General features: G+C 35.3%; 2 protein-coding genes across 3 annotated transcripts in view; one reads left to right on the plus strand and one right to left on the minus strand.

The window, feature by feature from the left end:
* LOC105361751 (facilitated trehalose transporter Tret1-2 homolog) overlaps positions 1 to 14004 on the plus strand; it is a 21638-nt gene extending 7634 nt beyond the window's left edge. The window contains exons 1-3 of one of the 2 annotated variants that reach the window (XM_011499002.1): positions 10277 to 10327; positions 12022 to 13282; positions 13621 to 14004. In XM_011499002.1, coding sequence (XP_011497304.1) covers positions 10277 to 10327; positions 12022 to 13282; positions 13621 to 13862 — 1554 coding nt within the window. In that variant the 3' untranslated portion in view covers positions 13863 to 14004. Of the gene's footprint in view, positions 1 to 10276; positions 10328 to 12021; positions 13283 to 13620 lie in introns of those variants that run through there. The other variant, XM_011499003.1, reaches the window with a different exon arrangement.
* Positions 14005 to 14582: 578 nt separating this feature from the next.
* Positions 14583 to 20306, minus strand: LOC105361752 (sorting nexin-14). Its single transcript, XM_011499004.1, has 10 exons — positions 19943 to 20306; positions 19615 to 19846; positions 19074 to 19457; positions 18677 to 18989; positions 18433 to 18588; positions 18239 to 18363; positions 18079 to 18143; positions 17173 to 17595; positions 15932 to 16359; positions 14583 to 15370 (listed from the first exon to the last, which is right to left on the minus strand). Exons 1-10 carry the CDS (start codon positions 20017 to 20019, stop codon positions 14964 to 14966), a joined length of 2610 nt encoding a protein of 869 aa, XP_011497306.1. The 5' UTR covers positions 20020 to 20306; the 3' UTR covers positions 14583 to 14963.
* Between the last annotated feature and the right edge of the window lie 1884 nt (positions 20307 to 22190).

Raw genomic sequence — 22190 nt, forward strand, 5'->3', positions numbered from 1 at the left:
GATAAGCAAAAATACGCAATCTAGATTTTCCGACGCTCGACACTACAAGGTAATTGCGTTTCGCCTACGATGCAACTCGTGCGTGTATATAAGTGTGCGGCTCGACGTGCGTATTGGTAAGGTGTAGTAAGATAATGTCGCTTGGATCGCTTGGATCGCTCGAATCGAATTAATTACGCTTTGGTATTAAGCAGCACGTGAATTTAAGGCGACGACTATAATTATCCAACTACATGCCATACCATCTTTTTATCCGTCGTCGCGTCATTATAAAATATTTGAAATATCGCAGATTAATAATAACGTTTGCGTTGCGCGAGCTGAATCCAATGCCTTTTTTTAACGAAGTCAAAGCCAAGTATTTACAACGACCTATATTGATTATTAATATTTTCTCGAGTTATCGTGATAAAAGCCTCGGCTTCCACACGCCCCAAAGTATAAACAAATAATTGCATGAGCCATCGAATGCACTCGTTAGTACTTTAATTGCATAGATTATAAGTAATGTAAGAAAAATTTCACGCTTATAATTCTTAATTATAACTTGCCTTTCTTTCTAAGACAAATACTGTTTTACATAATGATCGTATTACAATAAAATTTGAAAAATAACAATGAAAAAACAAAGTTCTCTCTCTCTCTCTCTCTCTCTCTCTCTCTCTCTCTCTCACTGTGTGTATATTATTCTATTGGCCTACGGAAGTGGCATTGACAATATTTTGCAGACTAATCACGACTTAATCAAGCGACTACTAATTTACCTGATTTTATCTATGAAAATAAACTTGATAAAATATTGATATTCCGCTGATCGGCTCGTTTATCAACTCAAATATCCAATTTTCAATACGTTCGACAAATTTCTTCATAATCTATTATCTTTATTATAAAGACAGCGGTGTGGCACAATGCGAATTCCATTCGGTATTGTACGAAATCTATTATCTCGACATCAAAAGAAGCCATTGTTTAACTCCGACATCGATCGCTCGGCCATGAGATCAGTGCAACTTTCAACTCAAGATTATCCGACTCGATAGAGACCCGATCGATTTTCATCCACAAAGTCTCGAAAGTCGCAGCGAAAGTCAAAATTTCTAAGGGCCCGCAAGGAGACTCGAAATGTATTAATAATCGAGTCCTCCATCGAGTCCTCGGATCATGGGTTCCCGTTGCACAACTGCCCTCGCATACCGTACCCCCTCCCAACAAAAAAAAAAAAAAAATCCACCGCCAACATCCACGCCACCACCACCACCACCAACCACCACCACCACCACCACGACAATGACCAGACCCACAATCCTACCATCAGCGGTCGACTTTTATGTAATATCCGTTTATCGACGCTGGCGCTCTCGCCTTGAAATGTGTTTTTCCCAACCGATTGACAATTTTGAACGCTAGGGAGGAGATTGGAAGGGGGCCCGAGAGGCGTTAATGACCTTTCGATTCGTGCACGTGCGTGAAGTGTCAGTTGCAGTCCCCGTCTTTGTCCCCCGCTGGATGCGGGACACTCGCGAGATACGCGTCTTATCGCCGACTCTTTGTTTTTCTTCTCGAGAGCTTGAATGGCTTAGAAGTTCAAAGACATGCTCCGATAAATCTTAAACTGATATCGGCTCGCTAAACCTTGGGCAACGTAACCACCACTAGCCTCGCATAAAGCATTTTCTGTTTCGACATACACGACTGATATAGCCTCATCTCTCGATGTATCGCAATCCCTTTCCCGCGCAGGCGCGCCACTAACAAAATAACGCGACTATTGCCCTTTGTAATTATTCTCCTCATCGGCCACGTGCCGCGAACGGAATAATGACAGCGAATAACAAGACGAATATTATTCATTGGGAGTGAGCATCAGCATTGTTAATCTGCGGGAAAGTGCTGGCTCGAAACATTTGATGACTTTATGAATCGCGTTGGTATATTAAAAATGTTGCTTACCGATAGGTTTAAAAATATTTTTTTAGTCATTATCGCCTTCGGTCAACTGACCATTGACCCCAATATATGAAAATATTGATACTAAATATCGGCGTCGGTAGTAGCGCGCCCACCAATTAAATACCAAAAGCTTAACACCGCAATTTTCGCTTTCTCGGAAAAGCACTTAACTCCGTAAAACTCCCTTCGCTTACGCACTACTTTCACGCGGACTTTAATATTTCGATATTTCATTGAATATTTTGACCAAAGGTCAAAAGGTCAAATGCATCAAAATGTTCAATTACGACACCGTATAAAGTACATTTTGTAATGGTAAACGAGATAAAGTGCACACGAGGTGTAATGGTAAAATTCTAATAATATACATTATTTTAATGCATAATCAATAATCCAAGTAAATTCATATATGCATGTCTATTATAAAAGCAGAGGGAATAATTTATGCCCGGTGGATAAATTATATGAATTTAAGTATATTACACATGGTGACACAAGGCCGAAAAAAGAAATTGAAAGATAAAAATGAAAAAAGACGGGCGTGGGCCGTGAGGGGAGGGGGGAGGGGGAAGGGTAGGGGGAGGGGGGCAAAAACAACAAAACATTTTAGAAATAATAAAATACAAGACTCTGGCGAGCTTTGGTATAGCGCAAAGAGAGAGAGGAAGGATGTAAGAAGGTAATATTTTTGTTGTTATTTGAGTAAGCAATAGAAATCACTTTGATATCCATCATACGTTACAACACTCTGACTGACGTATCTTATCACAAGTTGAAAAGTTTTTCGAAAAATCGAGTTAATCAACAGCGACGTCCGTGAAAGGGTTCCTAAAGGAAATAAAAGAAAGAAAAAAGAAAAAAGATGAACTACTTCGGCAAGATTAAAATTAGCATTAAAATAGAGGGAACTCGGCTGGTAAGAAGAGGGGTGGGGGGAGGGGCATTTTTTTAACAATCCTCTCTAACGTTCAAAAGAGAGAACCAAAAATAAAATCGCAAAAACCATTACTTTCGTCTCTGCTTTTACTACGATTCGCGTAAATTATTCATTTACGGCTGCGACTCTCACAGATCGTAAATGCACGTTAAAAATTATATAAACCAACAATGAAAATGGAAACGGTCGTAAAAAAAAAATTTTTTTTTTGTATACATATATACATATGTCATGAACCTTGATGTTGGAATAAAAGGTCAAGCTAGAGGTGGGAGGCTCGAATTAAATAAAAATTATTGACTAAATTTTTTAAAGTCTTAATAACAATATATTATTTCATTTTTACGAGCAACGTTTAATCGGACAAAATAATTATGAAAATATGACTAAACGTTCATTTACACTCTGGATTATTCAGTTGCATGAGCTTGTTTTTGAAGAATAATTTCCCGTATTCATTTGTAAAACAAATTTCCAAATATTCACCTCCAAATTTTTCTAAATATAAGAAGTAATTTTGTTTGCCGTTGTTTAATCGATGTACTTTAATGATAATTAATCGCTTCGTCATTTTCAAACGACGTAGTGTAAGTGTAAATCAAAAAAATTTTAACAAAACTGTCGGAAAGGTTATATAAACTGTAGAGGACTTTACCGAGGAAATATTTTCAACGCCTTATCTTGTCTAACTAAATTTCTAATAGATTTGCCTCTAACTCATTACAATGCAGTATCAAATTTAATTTTAATATACAGTTTTGAAAAATCAAACGCCCTAATAACGCAAACTTGATAAATTTATAACTTATTATTACGTATTATAACGTTAAAATTACATCATTCTCTCGGGGCATACTAAATATTCAATTTATACAAAATTAATAATCTTAATAAAGTAGATTCGAACTTCGTTATAACTATGTCTTACAATTGAAAGTTGCATAATAACAAATTCTAAACAATATGTAGATTATTATTAAGAGAGATGCTGCATAAGCAAATTTATTTGCCATGCGTTTCATGAGTGCATTATTAATATTTCTTACATTAAAATTGCAATATTTTAATTATATTTTAGACATGACAATTACACGTTTTAACGAACGCAGATATATAAGAATTATCGAATTATTGAAAAGTTTTGCAAACAATGATGATATACGAGCGTCAAAAGAAATTTATTAACGAAAAATGATAAGTTGTTAATGTAATTGGAAAATACTCTTTAAGCAATACCCATCCCCACCCCAACCACCGTGAATACCTACTTATACGATAAATTTTATAAAGAATTAATTATGAAAGCAGAGAGATAGAGAGATGGTAGTGCTATTTAGAGGGTGAAAAATATTCACACCCCTTGAATCCTCGATAAATGATTCAAATATAAAAAGAAATCGATCGAATGTACGCTAAAAGCAGGTGCTAACCACGCATTCTACATACCCTCTCGTTATATTATCAATGTCCTTATAATTTCAATGTCGTCATTCAATTAAATTTACCTTTGAATAAGGAGTGGCCATTTCAAATTTAATCATTTGATGATTTATTTATTTTTTTCTTTTTTTTTTTCTTTTTTTTTTTTTTTTACATTTGTTGTATCAAAAATTTTTTTTCCCCACTCTAAGCGATAACGTAATACCATTTTACAACGATTTTCACAGATTTCAGCATTTTACACACCGAGGTCGGTTCACATTGTCCTAACTTGGCGTATAATCATATTTCTAAAATGACTGAAAAATTCCGATAACAGTCGCAAGAGTTACGACATCCATCCATCCTTATCCAATCCAAAATGCGAGACTTACAAAGTGCATCACGCACAGCACATAGCAACAAACAATTTTCCAGCTCCGTAATAGTCATAACGAGCCACTCGAGCACATCTTCTTTAAACATAAGTCGGGCCTCGGAGGGGTGTGCATTTTGCACTAAAGCCTTTTCGGATTAATTTAGAAATTCGCTCCCAACGCAATCCGTTACAATCACAATTACGAATTCGAATTTGCATCGGTAATTCGTCCCGACGCATTTTAGCGCCGCGAACCCCCGGACTTTTCATTAAAAGGGCTTCTTCGTAAAATACGCCGAACCCCCGCGGATGGCCCGACGTTCCCCTGAAATTAGCGATCCATATTTAATCAGGCAATTCCAGGGACAAAATGGGTGAGGGACGTGGCAGGGGGGCGGGGGGCGGGGGGCGAGGGGCGAGGGCGAGGGCGAGGGGAATGGATGGATATCCCCACGCATATCTTGCCGATGAAATCCGGCAACACGCGAGCATCTCTTATCCTCTCGCCTGGTGAGGAATCGTCTTGAGCAATCCAGGGGTCATAATGTTCAACGACCCTGCCCCTGCGACGATAACGAGCCCTTCCCCGCGCGCAAGAGCAATCGACATATTACAGAAAAACGTCGACTTCCCTTTAACTTTAACGCTACTCCCTTAGCGATCCACTCACGCCCTGTTAAACGTCAATGTTGATAATAAGATTTTCTCATGGTATCCTCGACAAAAGAAGCCCAACTCACGTCCATAATTACATCATAATTGTCCATGAGTATTTTTTCTTGTTATTGTTTCCCGCGATATCCTATCAGGCTCAAACGGATTCCCAAGGACGATGTGGAGTTCGTTGATTCGAGCGTCGCGATTGGCGCGCGCACGAAAACTAAAAATTAGGTGCCTCCGAAACGTTAGTTTGCGAATTCGCGAAGAGACGCCCAAGGCTACAGCACTCTTGTAAGTTTTACAAAGCTCGTTGCTTGAAATTGAATTCTACATTCATATTCGCAGATCGATGTATTTTCTTATAATTACTCGCCGTTATTTAGTATTCGATGGGCGAAGCTGCGCAGTGGTTAAATATAGGGCGTCCTTACTTTCTTCGGTACGTGACCGACATCTAAAGCGGAAAAATTGATTTTTTTCACATCTCGGATGACGGCGGCTTATTACATGATTTGTGCGGATGCCATTGCATGAATGATGGATAATTGGAAAAAATGTTTAAGGCCTCTGCTGGTTTAATGTCAATTGCCATCGTGCCATTATGCCTGACTTTTACGCAATAAAAGAGGATACGTACTGGCGCTTAAATGATAATTAATTACTTTCCCTTAATGATATTTGGAATTTTTACATCGATATAAGGAATGTATGATAAATCTTGACTGCAATTTCTAGGGAAATATTAATGTTGGGTGAAAATTTTTTATGAATAAAATGAAAAATGAATCGAGGAATCGCGAGCGTCGAAAATTTTGCTCTCCAACTTGCTTGTATGATAGTGCATTTTGTAAATTCTTCCATACGACTGATCGTTAGCTTTATTAAAATAAGCTCACGTGATGATTATTTGCTCACATCTTTGGAATATTATTTATGAAATTCATATACTTGGAATTCATAAATATTGATACGAGATTTTGTTTACAGCGTCGTACGAAATGCGAAGAATTATAAGAGAATCAATGATATAAAAAAAATAAAAAATGAAATACTTATAATTTTTTCTTAAATATGGCTGAATATGATTTTATTATGTACCTATTGGTTCAATTTATTAATAATTTTGTAATAGCGATAAGGATTATTAATTTACGTGTACTATTTTTCATTCTCCCTCTTCGTAGTATCTTTCAGATTACGAAATACTTACTCGACTCCCATAGTACCCTCAGTCTTCTCTATAATATTCTTCAATCGTTGCTACGAAAATGAAAATATTAAACCTATCCATCTGATAATTAATCACGATACCTTTAATCCAAGGGGTATTTGCATTATATAACATAATATTCAATATTCAACTACCTAATAATGGTTTATGAATGAAACATGAAACCATAAGAAGGCTCTATATTGCACAAATTTACAACACATAATTTCAAAATATTTCAAATAAATTGGAATTCCTTAGCACAGAAAGAACATTTAAGAGAATATCGTTCAAAATTTCATACTCAAACCGTATATGTATATGCGCGTATAAGCATTGTTAATTTAATCAAACGCACACACGCGCACACTGTCCACGTAATTTCGCAAACTTGCTGATGTTTAATTTTAAATTTCCAACTGATTTTCTAATCATAGTATAGTCATTATAACGTTTTGACTATAACGTATAATTGTAACGTTTTCATTATAACGTTTGTAACATTATAACAAAGATTAAAATTCCATAACATCTTCAATTTGTTATTATTTTCAAGCGCGCGCTGAATGTCAAAATTACGCCCCATACAATTAAAGATGTACGTACGTACACATACCTCATGCGCATTGAATATAAAACATTAATACAGACGTTCGTTTCTTTATTTTATTATAAGCACTGCCGCCTCTTAAAATTAACGAATTAACGGCCTTTACTAACAAATAACGTGTACTGTTGAAACAGGAATATTGATCGAGCTTACGATTATGGAATTAGACGGGTCGAGACAGTACAGTACGGCCTTATGAGTTTGTCAAAGGATTAAATGGGAATGCAAAATTTCGTTACAGCCAATTCCGTAAGAAATTATGATAATGAAATAGATGTGCTTATTGCGGCAAATTCATTCCTTTCAAAATAATATTAATACTAGTCATATGAATTGTGCAATTTGCAAATTCTTTTAATAATAATTTCATTGACAAAATATTGTTATATTAACGAAATTTTATACTCATTGGCAAATAGCTTGTTATATAAATTTAAGATGATGCATTTTTAATGCTTTTTAATGTTAACATTTTTAATATTTTTTAAATATTATCGATTAAAATAACGAAGGAAAGAAAGAAAGAAACAAAATTCATTACTCTATTAATGGACAAGTATTATTCGGTGAAACAATGTAAAATATTCTCTTACAATCGTAAAGTTATATACGTTTGTTAATCTATAATATATATTATATGTATATATATATATATATATATATATATATATATATATATATATAGACTTTGTAATATATTCTTACGGCTGTGAAGCAATTGATTGATAAAATACAGAATTTCAATTCTTTGGAAAAATAATTTTTAATTGATAAAAGCTTAAATTATCGAATTCTTAAGATAAGATAGTTTCATATACATATATATATATATATATATATATATAATGTATGTAAATGACGAACGTGGAGAGAAAAACATCATTTTGTCACATAATTGAGGATAATTACTTCCACGTTCAATGCATACTTATAGCTTCTAATCCTAAATTTATTAAAGAGCCTGAATTCGCAAGTACAAACACAACTTTTCATCACCCAATGATTCGCTGAGAAAATTTCATCCAACAAGAATCATAAGCATGATATCTCGGGAAATGTTGTATAATAGTTAATGAAAAATCCTTATTCACGTAAAAAGCTCAAAGAGCCACGCGCGAAAGAGCTACAGTTAAACTTATTGTTAGCAATGATTATAAATATTGTAAAAACAACACTAACCAAATATTCAATATGTTATATTACGATGTTCAAGAAACGGAATAATATTTCAGATAAATGGAATTCAAAAATATGATAAAAATGAATTCGGTATAAATGGAAAAACTTAACAAGGAAATATTGTAGAGTTAGAAATTGAAGAACAACCACTAAAATTGTATTATCCATTGCCAATAAAATGAATTAATACAATTTTCGTAATCAAATCGCTCGCGATTGTGCTTATCTTAAATAAATATATGTGCCCGCGTGTGTGCACATATAAATGTACCAATTATTAAATAAAATAAAATGAGAGTATACAGGGCAGTTGATAGGCCAGAGAGTCTAAACTTTTTTTTAAATATTTTTTATTTTCTCTTTTTTAATCGATATCTCGTATTTTAAAACTAACGATTAAAAGGAATATTATGTCTGTCAGAATGAAAAATTGATAATCTTGCATCAGCCAAGGTAAAGTGTCACTTACAACTATATAATCCCTTAAATATTCATTACTACGTATTCTTATTTGTACAAGCAAATTTCCTCGTTTTGCAAGGGCAAATTTCCTCGTTTTAAAAATTAAATAAATAAATGAACGATACAGTAAGAGATGTTTAAAAATCCTTGCGTAACGGTCGCGGTAATTGTTTTATCAAAATTTCAAACTATTATTCGTAAATTTATTTTTCTTTAATGCATTGATGTATTTGCGAATTCGCTCAGATACGCCAAACTGTTTTAACATTTTTTTATTATCTATATTAAAAAAACTCCATCGGACGTAATATCGTCCTAAACTTTGTAAAACTATTTTATCTTTAAACCAATGCTTATTTAAAGCTATTGCTATGGCATATTAAGGAAAGATACAAAGTCAAGCTTGGAAAAGAATTTAATTGGCACATTCACTCCACCAGCTTTCCACAATGCATAATCATTAGGAAGTTGGCGATTCCCATAAGTAGCCAATGATAAAAGATAAATCTGTCTGTTCAGCTAAATTATACCGTATAATCGTAATATTGAAATGTATAAATCGACATTGTTACATTCGAGCGCTGCTATCCATCCTCTCAGACATTAAATATCCTTACGATGTTCGATCAAATTCAAGCCAATTAACATTTTCATTCTGAGTAGCATTGTCATGAATATTGGAATGAAAAACAAAAAGAAAAAAGCCTCAATTCCCCGGTAGTAAGTGAAATAAGGCAATATTTGAAAAGCGCTCGTCTAAACGAAATTGCTCGATCGTAATAAAATTCCAAACGTAACAAATTCGAAATATCTTTAAAGCCATTCGATTGTACGTACCTTCATCTTTCAAACCATCAAGCCTGCCTTCGCTTTCTCGCACAAAGCTTATTTCATCGAAATATACCAGCGGATCAATAAGGCCCCGAGGACCTCGCGAATGGTAATAGGAGAGACGAGACAATGTCGAGCGATTACGGGCGCAAACGAGCATGAATTGAGAGTCCGTACATCGTTCGATGTGCATAAAACGTAACTGGGTAGCGTTGCTCTCGACGCAAAATAATGGTCGCCATTCCGACGGAAAGACATTTGGAAATCCAAACCTGGATGACCGCGCCTGAGTACGATAGGTAGCCTACTAACCGGCGCAGCTCTTCACATTCTGATCTGGGATGAAAACATGGCCGTGTACCCACTACGGAAACTACAGAGATTGTAGGAGGAGGCAACGACAATGCAGGCATGCACAAATGGCCGAATGCGTAGTGACGACGACGACGACGACGACGACGACGTTCGTGCGCTTGTGCGTAGGCCTTTGTTGTGCTCGGATAGTAAACATAAAAAGTGAAAAAGGCTCGTGTTAGCGTGTGCGGTTCGTAATATCAACGCCCAGTACCAATCTTTGATTAGGTCTAATCGATATCTGACGTTCAAGTTGGAGATAAAGTTAAAAAGGCTGCTAACATGATGATGGGTGAAAATGACATCTTATCAGCCGAACAATATTACGAGACGGTACGACGTTAGTATTGGAATGAAACTCAACAGGCCGACGATTGCGTAGCTCGTGAAAAGAGGATGAATTTGTTGTTTTGGGGGTGTTGCTCGATTATACGTAGATTGCGATAAGCATGTCGAGTGATGAGATTTAAAGAAATTTTTATAAATACGTAGTATATATCGGGCGATGATAAAAGCAACGTTCGACGCAATCGTACGATCCATTCGGCTGTATTGTTAAAGAAATTCCATCAGCCGGAAGTTGTCCGTGTCTATTTTACTTTTGTAGGAGAAGTTAGCCATGCGTAAAGAGGGCGGTTGTGAAAGAGATTACGAGGCATATTTGAATTTAAACAAAAAAAATAAATAAATAAATAAATAAATAAAGAAGAATTAATGTACCGAAATGCCAAAATTGAGGTTATATTTAGGTTAAATTCGTCGCTACAAATATTTGTAAAATACTACGAAATGACGATTGCTCGAGATAACGAGAAATAAAAATAATGAAATTGGAACAATCAAATATTACGGTGACTACGAACGAATTGAAAAACAAAATTAAATACTTTATCCGTTGTTCAAATGTACTTAGAAAATTTAGAGCGAATGTAACGTTCATTTAAAGAATTTCAAAATAATCTGGTAGTTGGATTATAATTAGTCGGTGCTTAATCCATTCATAATATTTACATCAATTTTACTATTTATTTCACAATTTTACTATAAAAATAATAGCGTAAAAATATTTTATCACCTATTACATTTACTATTCGTTCGCGTAGATAAAGTCCAATCGGAAATCTGAAATTCGAGATGATGAAGAGTACGGGCTTTTTACGACGTATAGATGTTTATGAATTAAAAATTACACTAAATAAATTTTGTTTCTTGCTTCTTTCTCCATATAAATACAAAATTAATGATAGTACCGATGAATGAAGTACAATTTCATTGCAATTATTAATTTCATTTTATATTTCATAACATTGTTAAAAGAAAAAAAATAGTCTAGAGTCTAGTAAGCAAATAGTTAACGCCTAGGTTATTGAAACATTTTTTTCTTAATGTTCAAATCTTTATATTATCATTTATATTATACTCATTTAAGCTTATATGCTTAGGTAGCAATCAAAGGAATAAGGATAAGTATTAGATATATTTAAACTAGTATGAATATTTTCGATATTGAAAATTAAGAAAAGAAAAAAAGAAAAAACAAATACAAAATGCATTATTTAATGTGACAATGTTAGCATGGTTTCAAATATTCTGTGCGATGCTTTTAATTGGTCTTTTCAGAATAACTAAATTTATGTTATCTTTGGCATTATGTATGTATATTTAAAAAAAAAATTCTACCAATAATCAATTTAAACACTGACACTTTTTACATGATGAGCGCGCGCACCCTTGTGGAGATTAATTTTCAATTATTTTCATGCAGAAACTATAGAAACAAATATATATATTGATAAAATGAAAGGCATCGATTAAATATTACTTTTAAAATAAAAAAAAAAAACAATATAACAATAATAATAATTGCCAAATATAAAATCGTCAATGGACTGAAATTCGACTTATTTTTAATTGACGAAAATGAATTTTCATAAAAATATCTTAAAACTCGGCTTGTCGGGAAGAAGCAAAAAGTCTCTTTTTTTCAACACACTGGATAAACATTTTTTATCTTCTTCTGTTGTCAGAACAACGAGGCGACACCTCTTCTTTTACGAGCCCCCGATCCGCCATACAAGATGGTGAAAAATATCGGCATTTCGCAGCAGGCTTTAGTCGTGGATACGACGGGCTCGAAGATGTCAAGCGCTAATAAGTTTCCCCAATACATGGCTGGGGTCTCGGCGACCCTTGGTGCCATGGCCGCAGGTATGGTGCTCGGGTGGACTTCGGCTGCCGGCAAGAACGGGATAGACCTCGCCAAAGAGTACAACATACCCCTGACCGCCGACGAGTTCTCATGGATCGGATCCCTCGTAACCCTCGGGGCGGCGGCGATCTGCGTACCCATTGGAATACTGTCGGACCTCATTGGCCGTAAGACCGCGATGCTCCTCCTCGTGATACCATTCACCATCGGCTGGCTCTTCATCATAATGGCCAAGTCCATCCTCATGTTCTACGTCGGACGATTCGTAACCGGCCTTAGCGGAGGTGCCTTTTGCGTAACGGCGCCCATGTACACGGCCGAGATATCGGAGAGCTCGATCCGTGGCACCCTCGGCTCCTACTTCCAGCTGATGCTCGTAATAGGCATCCTCTTGTCTTACGGTCTCGGCCCAGCCATCAATATGTACAATCTATCATTGATCTCCGCGGTCGTGCCCGTCGTCTTCTTTTGCGTGTTCATCTTCATGCCGGAAACGCCGATCTATTACCTGAGGAAGGGCAATCGGGACGCAGCGAAAGCGAGCCTCCTAAGGTTGCGCGGCTCGCATTACAACGTCGAGCCAGAATTACAGGCGCTGGAGGAGTCGTTGATGGAGGAACAGAGAAAAAAGACGTCCTTAGCCCAGGCTTTAAGGACTAAAGCCGCGAGGAAGGGCCTCGTCATCGCCTTCGGACTCATGTTCTTTCAGCAGCTGAGCGGCATCAACGCCATCATCTTCTACGCCGGATCGATATTCGAGAGCGCCAACAAATCCATATCGGTCAATGTGTCCACGCTGATCGTCGGTATAATTCAGGTTATCGCGGTCTTTCTCAGTACGTTGGTCGTCGACAAGCTCGGCAGGAGGATCCTATTGTTCGTCTCGATCGTCGTCATGTTGGTAACCACTTTCTTCCTCGGCACCTACTTCTATCTGCAGCGGCAAACGAGCGTAGACGTTACGCATATTGGATGGTTGCCGCTCCTTTGCGTCTGCGTTTTCATCTTCCTGTTCTCGGTGGGTTTCGGGCCCATTCCTTGGTTGATGATTGGCGAACTCTTCTCCTCGACCACAAAGGGTAATTACATTGACCTTTACTACGCACCTTACATTCACCCTCAACCCCCCCCCCAATCTCTCACAATCCCTCCTACCCTATCAATCCTTAACAACTTAACAACAACCCTCTTCTCTACCCGACCAACGAATTAACAAAGACGATTAAGTAAATGATTACGGCTACAAATGATAATGACAATGTGGTCGCTGCTGTTACATAATCGTTGTATAGAGCGAGAATCGTATAAGGCGGGCTTCTTAGAGGACCATGCTCAACGTGCGCGCGCGCCCGCACGCACACAAAAGAAATGAAATAAAATTACGCCCCCGTCACTGAACTGCAATTAACTATTTTAGGTATCTCTGGAAGTAGCGCCTGCTTCTTCAATTGGCTCATGGCGTTCGTCGTCACCAAATATTATTCGTCGCTCGAGTTGGCAGCTGGTACTTACACATGCTTCTGGCTGTTCTCGGCTATCTGCGCGATCGGCTCCGTCTTCGTTTTAGTCCTGGTGCCCGAGACCAAAGGCAAGACGCTGGAAGAGATTCAGCATGAGTTGGGTGGTCAAAGTAGCAGCAACGAAGCTGATAAGGCTTGACGATGATCGTTGATGCGATCGATAGCACAAGCGTGTGAAAATAAATTAAACGTGAAACATCAAATGTTCTTTACGCCGGTGCTTGATTTAGTTACATTTCAGTATGCTGATGAAGCCACGAGGCGCTAAGTGTCATAAATCGTTTAAGACATTGTAAAATACTAAATTATCGCATTAGCATTGTTAAACGTGACCGATCCGAACCTCAAGCGGGAAATCAAACCAAAGAAAGATTAACAAAATATAACTGATTTATCACACTTTATTAATTAAAATTGTTGACTAAACACTAAGTTGGTATCCAGCCAATAAACATAAACATAAAGAGTTTTTCCAAATAGAACGCGTTCTGTTCGTTACAATAATAATAATAATTATAATAATTATAATAATAATAATAATAATAATAATAATAATAATAATAATAATAATAGGGCGACTATTATTTAACGTTCGTTGTGAATAATCGGATGGGAGATCGTGTGATATTAAACAAATTGCTAATGATCGAATAAAGTATTGCGCGGCCCTGCACGAAAGACTGACTCTTTTCTATCGACAAGAATTTATTGTCGCTATCTTACCATGTACGACACACCAAATTACGTACTATTTACCATATACGCATATAATATACGAGTATAAAATTTATACAAAATATTGTAAATATAAATTATTGTTACTAACGAGTCTCCTATTCTTTCATTTTCGTTATCATACCTTCGCTTACTCTAAACGCTTAAGCGACTGATCTTGACGAAAAAAAGAAAGAAAAAAACGGATGCTTCATTTAGCCAATGAGCATCCTAATAAAACTTTTAATGCATATTTATTAAATATGTAAATGAATAATTTATCGAACAGTCGTAACAAATTTTTGTTCATAATGTATAAATGCGAACAACAGAACATCGATAAAATAACGGAGTAAAATTAATTTACATTAAAAATATCACTTTTATAAATGCTGTTTGAAAAGTACGATTAAACGATCAAAACTGCTTTGACCAATGTGCGTTATTTAATGGACATAACTAATGGACCCTCCACGTATACAAACATTTTACATCGACATATACTCCCCGCTTATGCATACCGCATTCACATTAATTCAGGAAAGAGGTGCACCAGCAGCTGATCAAGCAGCATGTATGCAAGATGTTTGTTGAATGGGGCATTCTGAATTGGTTCTAAAAACGAATCCATTAATTTGCACCATTTGGAATGTATATGGAGCAGCCACCACGGGACAAGATTATAAAGTCCACCTTTCGCATTCCGATAATGTTCTTCGGCCTTAGTCTTTGGTGAAGCGTCTTTGTAGTCTTTATCAAAAATAGTCGAGTGTAGAAGTTTCACTACGATCGCCGCTCTCCCGCCGCCCAATAACTTCACTACCATATTACGAAACCAACTGTTTACAGCTGGATCGACAGTTGGGCGAAACGTTGAGGCCAATATCCATAAGATCCTAGATACTGTTGGAGAGACTTCTAATAAAGTATCCACTGAAAAGACAATAGTATTTATTAATAATGCATAAAGAGCAATTGTTAAATAATTATGAATACTCGAGTCATCTCGCTTCATCGTTTAAGGAATCTAATGAATTTAACCCTCGATTCAGATCATAAACGGTATTAAATACCAATGTACATAAATAATAATAATAACGATGAAGATAACGATAGACGAATTACATGCAATTTTAAAGTCAAGTATCCAACATCCAAACTAAAAAAACATCTACATATATATATATATATATATATATATATATATATATATATATATACGTATGTGTATATGTAAGATTTTACGATTCATTCATTTAACGAGGAACAAAGGAACAAATAATACGCAAAATATAAATGTAATGTAAAGTGCAATAGAATTCTTACTCCTGAACGAATAAATACGATTCTGTAGCGATATCGGATAACGTGCTGCTTCCGTGCGAATTGCAAAAGAAAAAACGAGCAAAAAACAATTTGAAAATTTTTTAAGCCATTGTTAGAGATTTTCAAAGACGACTAATAACTCGTTGAGATAATCGACGATAAACTTACGGGCCTCGGCGATGCAAAAGCACGCGCCCTTGATATGCTGCAGCTTATTTACAATGTAAGGAAAGCTCTGTGTCCTCGAGTCTATATTCAAATTGTTCCCAAAAGGCCCGCTGCTGTCAAACAAATTTCGTCCCCTCCTCTGACTCTCGTGAAAATTGTGGTCCCCGTCGAGCTCGATGCCCAGGTCCGGTTGGTCGTGCCTCACACTAGTCGAGGACAGCAGAGTGTTCATAAACTTATCCAGATGCTGACCCTTCTCCTTCCTCAACTTATGAGCCATGCTTTGATAGAGCACCCCGATGTCCGGAGTCGTGTAGTTCGTAAAGAAGGGCTTGAGATTTGGCACCGTTAGAAATGTGTGCAGGAGCTCGCTGTTCCTCAAGGTCGGTTTCGCCAGCAGCTTCTGCAGGAAGTCTTCGTAGCGTTGGCTATGAACAGCAGAATTTCTTTGTTAGTTAACGCGATTGTTGACAAACATATTATATTGCGATTAATAACGATTGTATTTGCTTGATCTATCCAGTGAATATTATACCTCTCGGCTCAGATAAACAAAGAACTCAACAAATAACTAAGATAACTCATCTTTTGTTAAAACGCCAAACGGACATTTATGTTTATTTTAAGCTCACTGGCCTCTTTTTCACGTATAAATGTTCGTCTAATTTATATTTTTTATAAGCATTATAAAAATTAATATCACTTGCAATTGAATTAAAATGCTTATTTAAAGTAAGTCTTGAGCAAGGAAAATATAATTAATTTGATATATTATTAAAGCCTCTAACTTGAATTGCCAAGATTATTAATAATTTACGATTATTCATGCTAAATTGATTTTCCAGTTCATCAAAGAGTAGAATTGCATAATATTACAAATGTAATAAACTGTCTCAACCCTAACACCTCAATAATAATACAACTATCAATAAACTTAAAAAAGCGATAGAAACGTAGAAATCTAATAAATCTTTAATGAATAATAAACCAAAGTTTCGCAACTGGATAGATCCAATACTAGTTTCTATTTAATAGAAAGAGGTGGAGAATTAAAGTTTAACGCTCGATTTAACCGACAATTTAATATAGCGACAAGTTGATTCTTAATCAAAGCGGAACAATAGGAAAAATCGAAAATCGAAACTGATGATTTAAAGTTGGGAAAAGGGCACGTTGTTGCGACATTTGACATAATTGTAGGCAAGACATTAGTAATTTGTCATTATTGGCGTAGCTCTTGCCTATTAGCGGTTAAAGACGGATGGGGATTCTTCCGCGTGGGCAGCGGCGAGTCGTTGAGCTCCCGATCACCGTGGAACTCGGAGAGGCGGGCGCGCAGGGCGTAAAAGTCACCGTCCCTGCGCAGCACCGTCCACGATTTCCCCTCAGAGGCGTTTGACACCGAGAGCATGTAGAGGGGCTGGGCACCGCCCCCGTCGACATAGGGCACCGAGACAAACCAGGTGGTGAGGTCGTGACTCGTCGATACTTGGGAGCTCGGTTCTACGCTGCTTACCCGCGACGCACAGTTCGCCTCCTCCGCCTGGAACACGTGCTGGGGGTGGAAGGGCGCCCCATCGACCGCGGATGCCTTCAGAACGCCACGAATCTTCCCCAGCTGGTTGCTGAGGCGCGCCCCTACGCCTATTCCACTGCTTGCGTTACTGAAAAGGCGAGACAACGCTTATTTAGAGTTACGAGGTTGCCCCGTTTGTCCAGCACCGTGATATTAGAAACTTTTAGCGAATTGAGTTCTATGCGACAATACTTAGCTATAGAAAATTTAAAGTACGTGGATTTAAATTTATCCACCCCTAGTGATGATTAATCGACAACAAAAATGCAGCTTCTTAAATTTATCCCATGTCCATGTCGATGTACACGTGTATTGTAATTAGTACTTTATTGTTTTCCAGTTTTCTGTTACCCTTATTGATTTCAAACTATTACGACTTACTAATAGTTATTTTAATTTTTATTTTATAATAATGAATTCAAACTGGGAGTTATATATTGATAAAAAAAATTCGGACCAAATTTATCCCGTTTGAATAAAATTTTTAATAATACTATCTGCCAAAAATTGATATTTACTCAGTCGCTTACATCATTTGTTATAACACGATACTAAATTCCATAAAAATTACCTATTATGAGTGCTTATTTTTACAGAAGTATTTATCACTGGGATGCCGCATAAAAATTTGTAAATCTAGAAATGATGAAGTTGGTTATGAGTTTTAAATTAAGATACTTTGAATAAAGAAAAATAAAACTAAAAACTATCGTATCAATAATATTTTATACTTGATAAGTGTGATGAAACGATGGGAGCAATGTGTTTTCTAATAATGTATGAGCCTCTTGATGAGCTTCGTATAATGGACGTGAAGTTCTAAGCTCTTGTATTTTTTCTCGTCCAAGATCTAAAACTATTTGATAAGCAAAATAATAAAATTTATTTCACATAGAACATCGAGATAATGAAAGCGTTTTATTACTTTCTTTCATTCCTTGAGAAATACATATTGGCAAATTTAAAAAGTCAACGCTTTCCGGATCAAGATAAGTACAATATATATTCTTAGCATCGGTATACAGTGTCTCTTCGATTGCTGGTGTCATTTCTGGATTCAGCAGTCGCTTACTTAAATCATCTAAAAAAAACAACAGGATATTAAATTAATATTGAAATAATCAATATATAATGTAAAATAATTAATGTCATATGCATTCTGTATTTACCTATATCTAAACAAAATTGCAGTAAATTAACTAACCCAGAGTCTTTAATATGCTGCATAAACATATAAAGCAATTCCGGATCGTTCAAGATTTCTTCTAACGATGGCTTTAACGTATTCGAGATATTTTGATTTTTTTGAGGACTAGTAATCCACGTTTGAAGCACAGGTACGTACATGGTATCGGTGGATTGAGAGAACTTCCCTTCGTGATGAGTGCATAATGATATTAGCATATTTAAATTATCTGGATTGGCAAAAGCATCGATCGCTGGCAGTAAGACCCAATTTGCAAGAACCTCGCGCAATATAACCTACAAATTGTACATAAAAATAGATTTCGTTTATTAACTTTATGTGGTATTAAATTGGCCCCAACCACCCTTTCAAATTCTTACTTGATTATTTGTAGAGATGTGAGTAGCGGGTAACAAGTGAGGTAGCAATGCCGCAATGACTCCTCTAAGGTAATTTAATTCGGCGGTTCTCGAGTAAGCAGCTGGATGAATTTTTGAACCCAAGAGATCGGTAATATGGTCAGCAGGATTGCCTCCTAAGTCTTTAGCTCGTTTTGTTAATTGTTGCCAATCTTGTGCATGATGAACAGCCAATGGTACCAGATGATTAAAAATTATATGTGAAAGATCAACTTTATACAAGCGGCCCGTGACATTTGTAACAGCTGATGTAATAGCCAATCTCAATTGTTGAACAAACGCCTCATTCGACGATAAATCGGAATACCATGTGCATACGTACGATTGCAATATTTCTTCTAAAAGCTGCATCGATATGAATTTTCATCAAAATCAATAGAATAGCATTAGCATAGTTTACATTGGGTAATTCAATATAAACTACCGCCGGAATAATCTTAAACTACATCTCTGCATCTTTACAATTTTTATAAATAAACTATTTATCTAGTTTTGTACTCACGTGTGTCAAAGCAATGTCAAAGCCTTTTGGAACTTTGGCAATGGCATTTAAATGCATCGGTCTACGATGTCTCTTACACTGATGATTATTGCAGACTCCGCATGATTCGTCGATAGCAAACTTAAACTTGTCGTTAGAAGCAGCTAAGGTACTTTGAATAAGACAAATTAATTGTGTTCCAGATACCCATCCAATTAAATACAAGATACAAAGAAATGACGCCCAAAATAAGCTACAAAAATTATGAATAATTAGGCAAATAAGTGATAATTATTGCAATAAACAAGCTAACGTAAACCACAAAATACATGTAGTTACGAAAGCTAACCTGTCGAACAAAGCCGCAATGATGCCGAAAATAATAGCTGCTATTGCCAACGAATAGCTTACTTTATCACATAACATTGTTAATAAAATTACTAAACCATCTACTTATTCGTCAAATTCATATCCTACGTTAGCTTCGGCACTCTCTGCATCATTTCACGTCTCATATAAATAACATTCGCACCGATCATGGCAATAAAAACTACTTTATCAAATCTTATCACAATTTCATTCTGAATGGTATTAAACACTTTGCGTATGAACGAAATGCAACGGCATTCGTGAAATTACGCATTTTCGATTGACGCATGAATGAATCACTTGCTCCTTCGCACCTACTGCTAGAGAAATCTTAAACGTCGCAAGGCGCACGACTGTTGGCCATTTGCGGAAGGTTCAGACATGTTTCTTACTTATATTAGAATGAGATGAAATGCTTTGGTGCGAACGACTCTTGTTCCCGCGTTATTAACGATTAACGAAATTCGTCACATATAAATATGGTCGTTATGCTATGTGAGTTGTATTATTGAAATGATTTTCTTTTCATTACAATTACGCCAAGTGGCAATTACTGGCAAAATTTTAAGTACTCGAGGAATAGAATTTCACCCGAGTTCACGTGGTCAAAGATTTTTATTTCATATATTTTAGATATATAATATGTCACAAACCAAAATCCTCCTTGCATTTCCTTATATATTTAAATAATTTCCTATTAAGTTGGAAGTTTCTTTTTTTAACAAGTTCGCTATAAAAATCTACACAATTCGTAATAATCGTTTGAAGACTTGATAATATTATCTCTGTCTTATAATGTATCATAAAATACATCTTAATATTAAGTTTAATAAGAAAAGTTTATTTTAACGAGTATTCAGCAATTAAGCATAAATTGTACTAGAAATTTTAATTATAGAAAAACTTTTATCGTTACCTATCTTTCTTCTGTATTTGAATAAATTATGAAAAGAAAAGGTATAGCGGCAATATTATTAATAATTATCATTTACTTCACAACTGATTAAATATCGAATGATTTTTGGATATGAAAGTTTAATATTATTTTTTTTTATCTTAGGAAACGAATCTGATCGGCCCAATAAATACTTCATACTAATACCTCCATCCCTATATACTGGCTTAACTATATTATCATAATCATTATCATTATCATTATCATTATTATTATTATTTAATCAACTATGTTCACCGGAACTAATAACTGTTTTTTTTTCCTCAAAGATTGCATATTAAATATAGAATCATGTTAAAAATTTTATTAAAATCTTTTAAAGTTTACCGAAGACTTTACTTTCACGTCGAGTCAATTTTGTTATCATTGATTGATTTAATTCCTTAAATCATTAAGTATGTTTAAATATTTCGTGTATGTCATATACTAAAGTGAACATTAATCTCTTATGTACGGCACACACGCGTGTTTTCTTAGCAACTTAAGTAATATGTCATTCTTAGTAATATCCTCTTATCTTATGAAATTTTTCTTAAAAAATTATTATATCTTAATTGAAGAAGAAGAAGAAAACGATGAAATAACGAATTTCAAGTTTCAAAAGTAATTTCTACACCCCATGCGTTACACAGTATTTGAGAAAGTATCTTTTAAATTTTTAAACGATAAACAAAAATAAGATATATTACAAATTAAATGAACGAAAGTGCTTATGGAGTATAAATTTTGGTAAACACAAGAGCTTAATTATTCAACTGCAATAGTAAAATGTATTTATCAATCTTCTATTAAAACAGTGCATTGTTAAAAATGTAATGAATATTATTTAAAATTATTTATGAATATAGAAAGAATGATAAATTGTAATTTTTACTATTGAAATGGAAAACAAAAAATAATGCGGCCTTGACAATTAGAAAACTATACAGCTTTCAAAATAAATTGAAGCAATTTTAAAGAGTGAAACATTTCACGAAAAATATGTACGTTATAGATGAAATATAAAAATCTTTGATCAATTTCTTTAATCATGTAATCGACACTAATTTCGAATTAAAATAAAAAAATTAATAAGTTGAAGTGTTCAACAAATTTTTGTATCATACATGATTTATTCAGAATATGAAAATTCATTTAAATTTTTTAATTTTTTCTCAAATTTAATAAAGAAATATGGCACTTACGTACGATATAATTCATTTCGTTCCTTAATCTAGCCATAATGACACTTTCTTCATTTTTATATCATGGATCCTGAATTGATTTTTTTTTT

This window comes from Ceratosolen solmsi, unplaced genomic scaffold (genome assembly GCF_000503995.2).
Source record: "Ceratosolen solmsi marchali unplaced genomic scaffold, CerSol_1.0 scaffold2, whole genome shotgun sequence".
Taxonomy (NCBI): Eukaryota; Metazoa; Arthropoda; class Insecta; order Hymenoptera; family Agaonidae; genus Ceratosolen; species Ceratosolen solmsi.

Excerpts from the sequence above, each read along its gene's own strand:
- LOC105361752 (XM_011499004.1), bottom strand. The coding sequence starts at position 20,019 with ATGTTATGTGATAAAGTAAGCTATTCGTTGGCAATAGCAGCTATTATT. Across the intron at positions 18,364-18,432 it reads TTCTCAAGGAATGAAAGAAA|TTTTAGATCTTGGACGAGAA; the intron begins GTAATAAAACGC and ends CTTATCAAATAG. Across the intron at positions 17,596-18,078 it reads AAAATAAGCACTCATAATAG|TAACGCAAGCAGTGGAATAG; the intron begins GTAATTTTTATG and ends TCGCCTTTTCAG.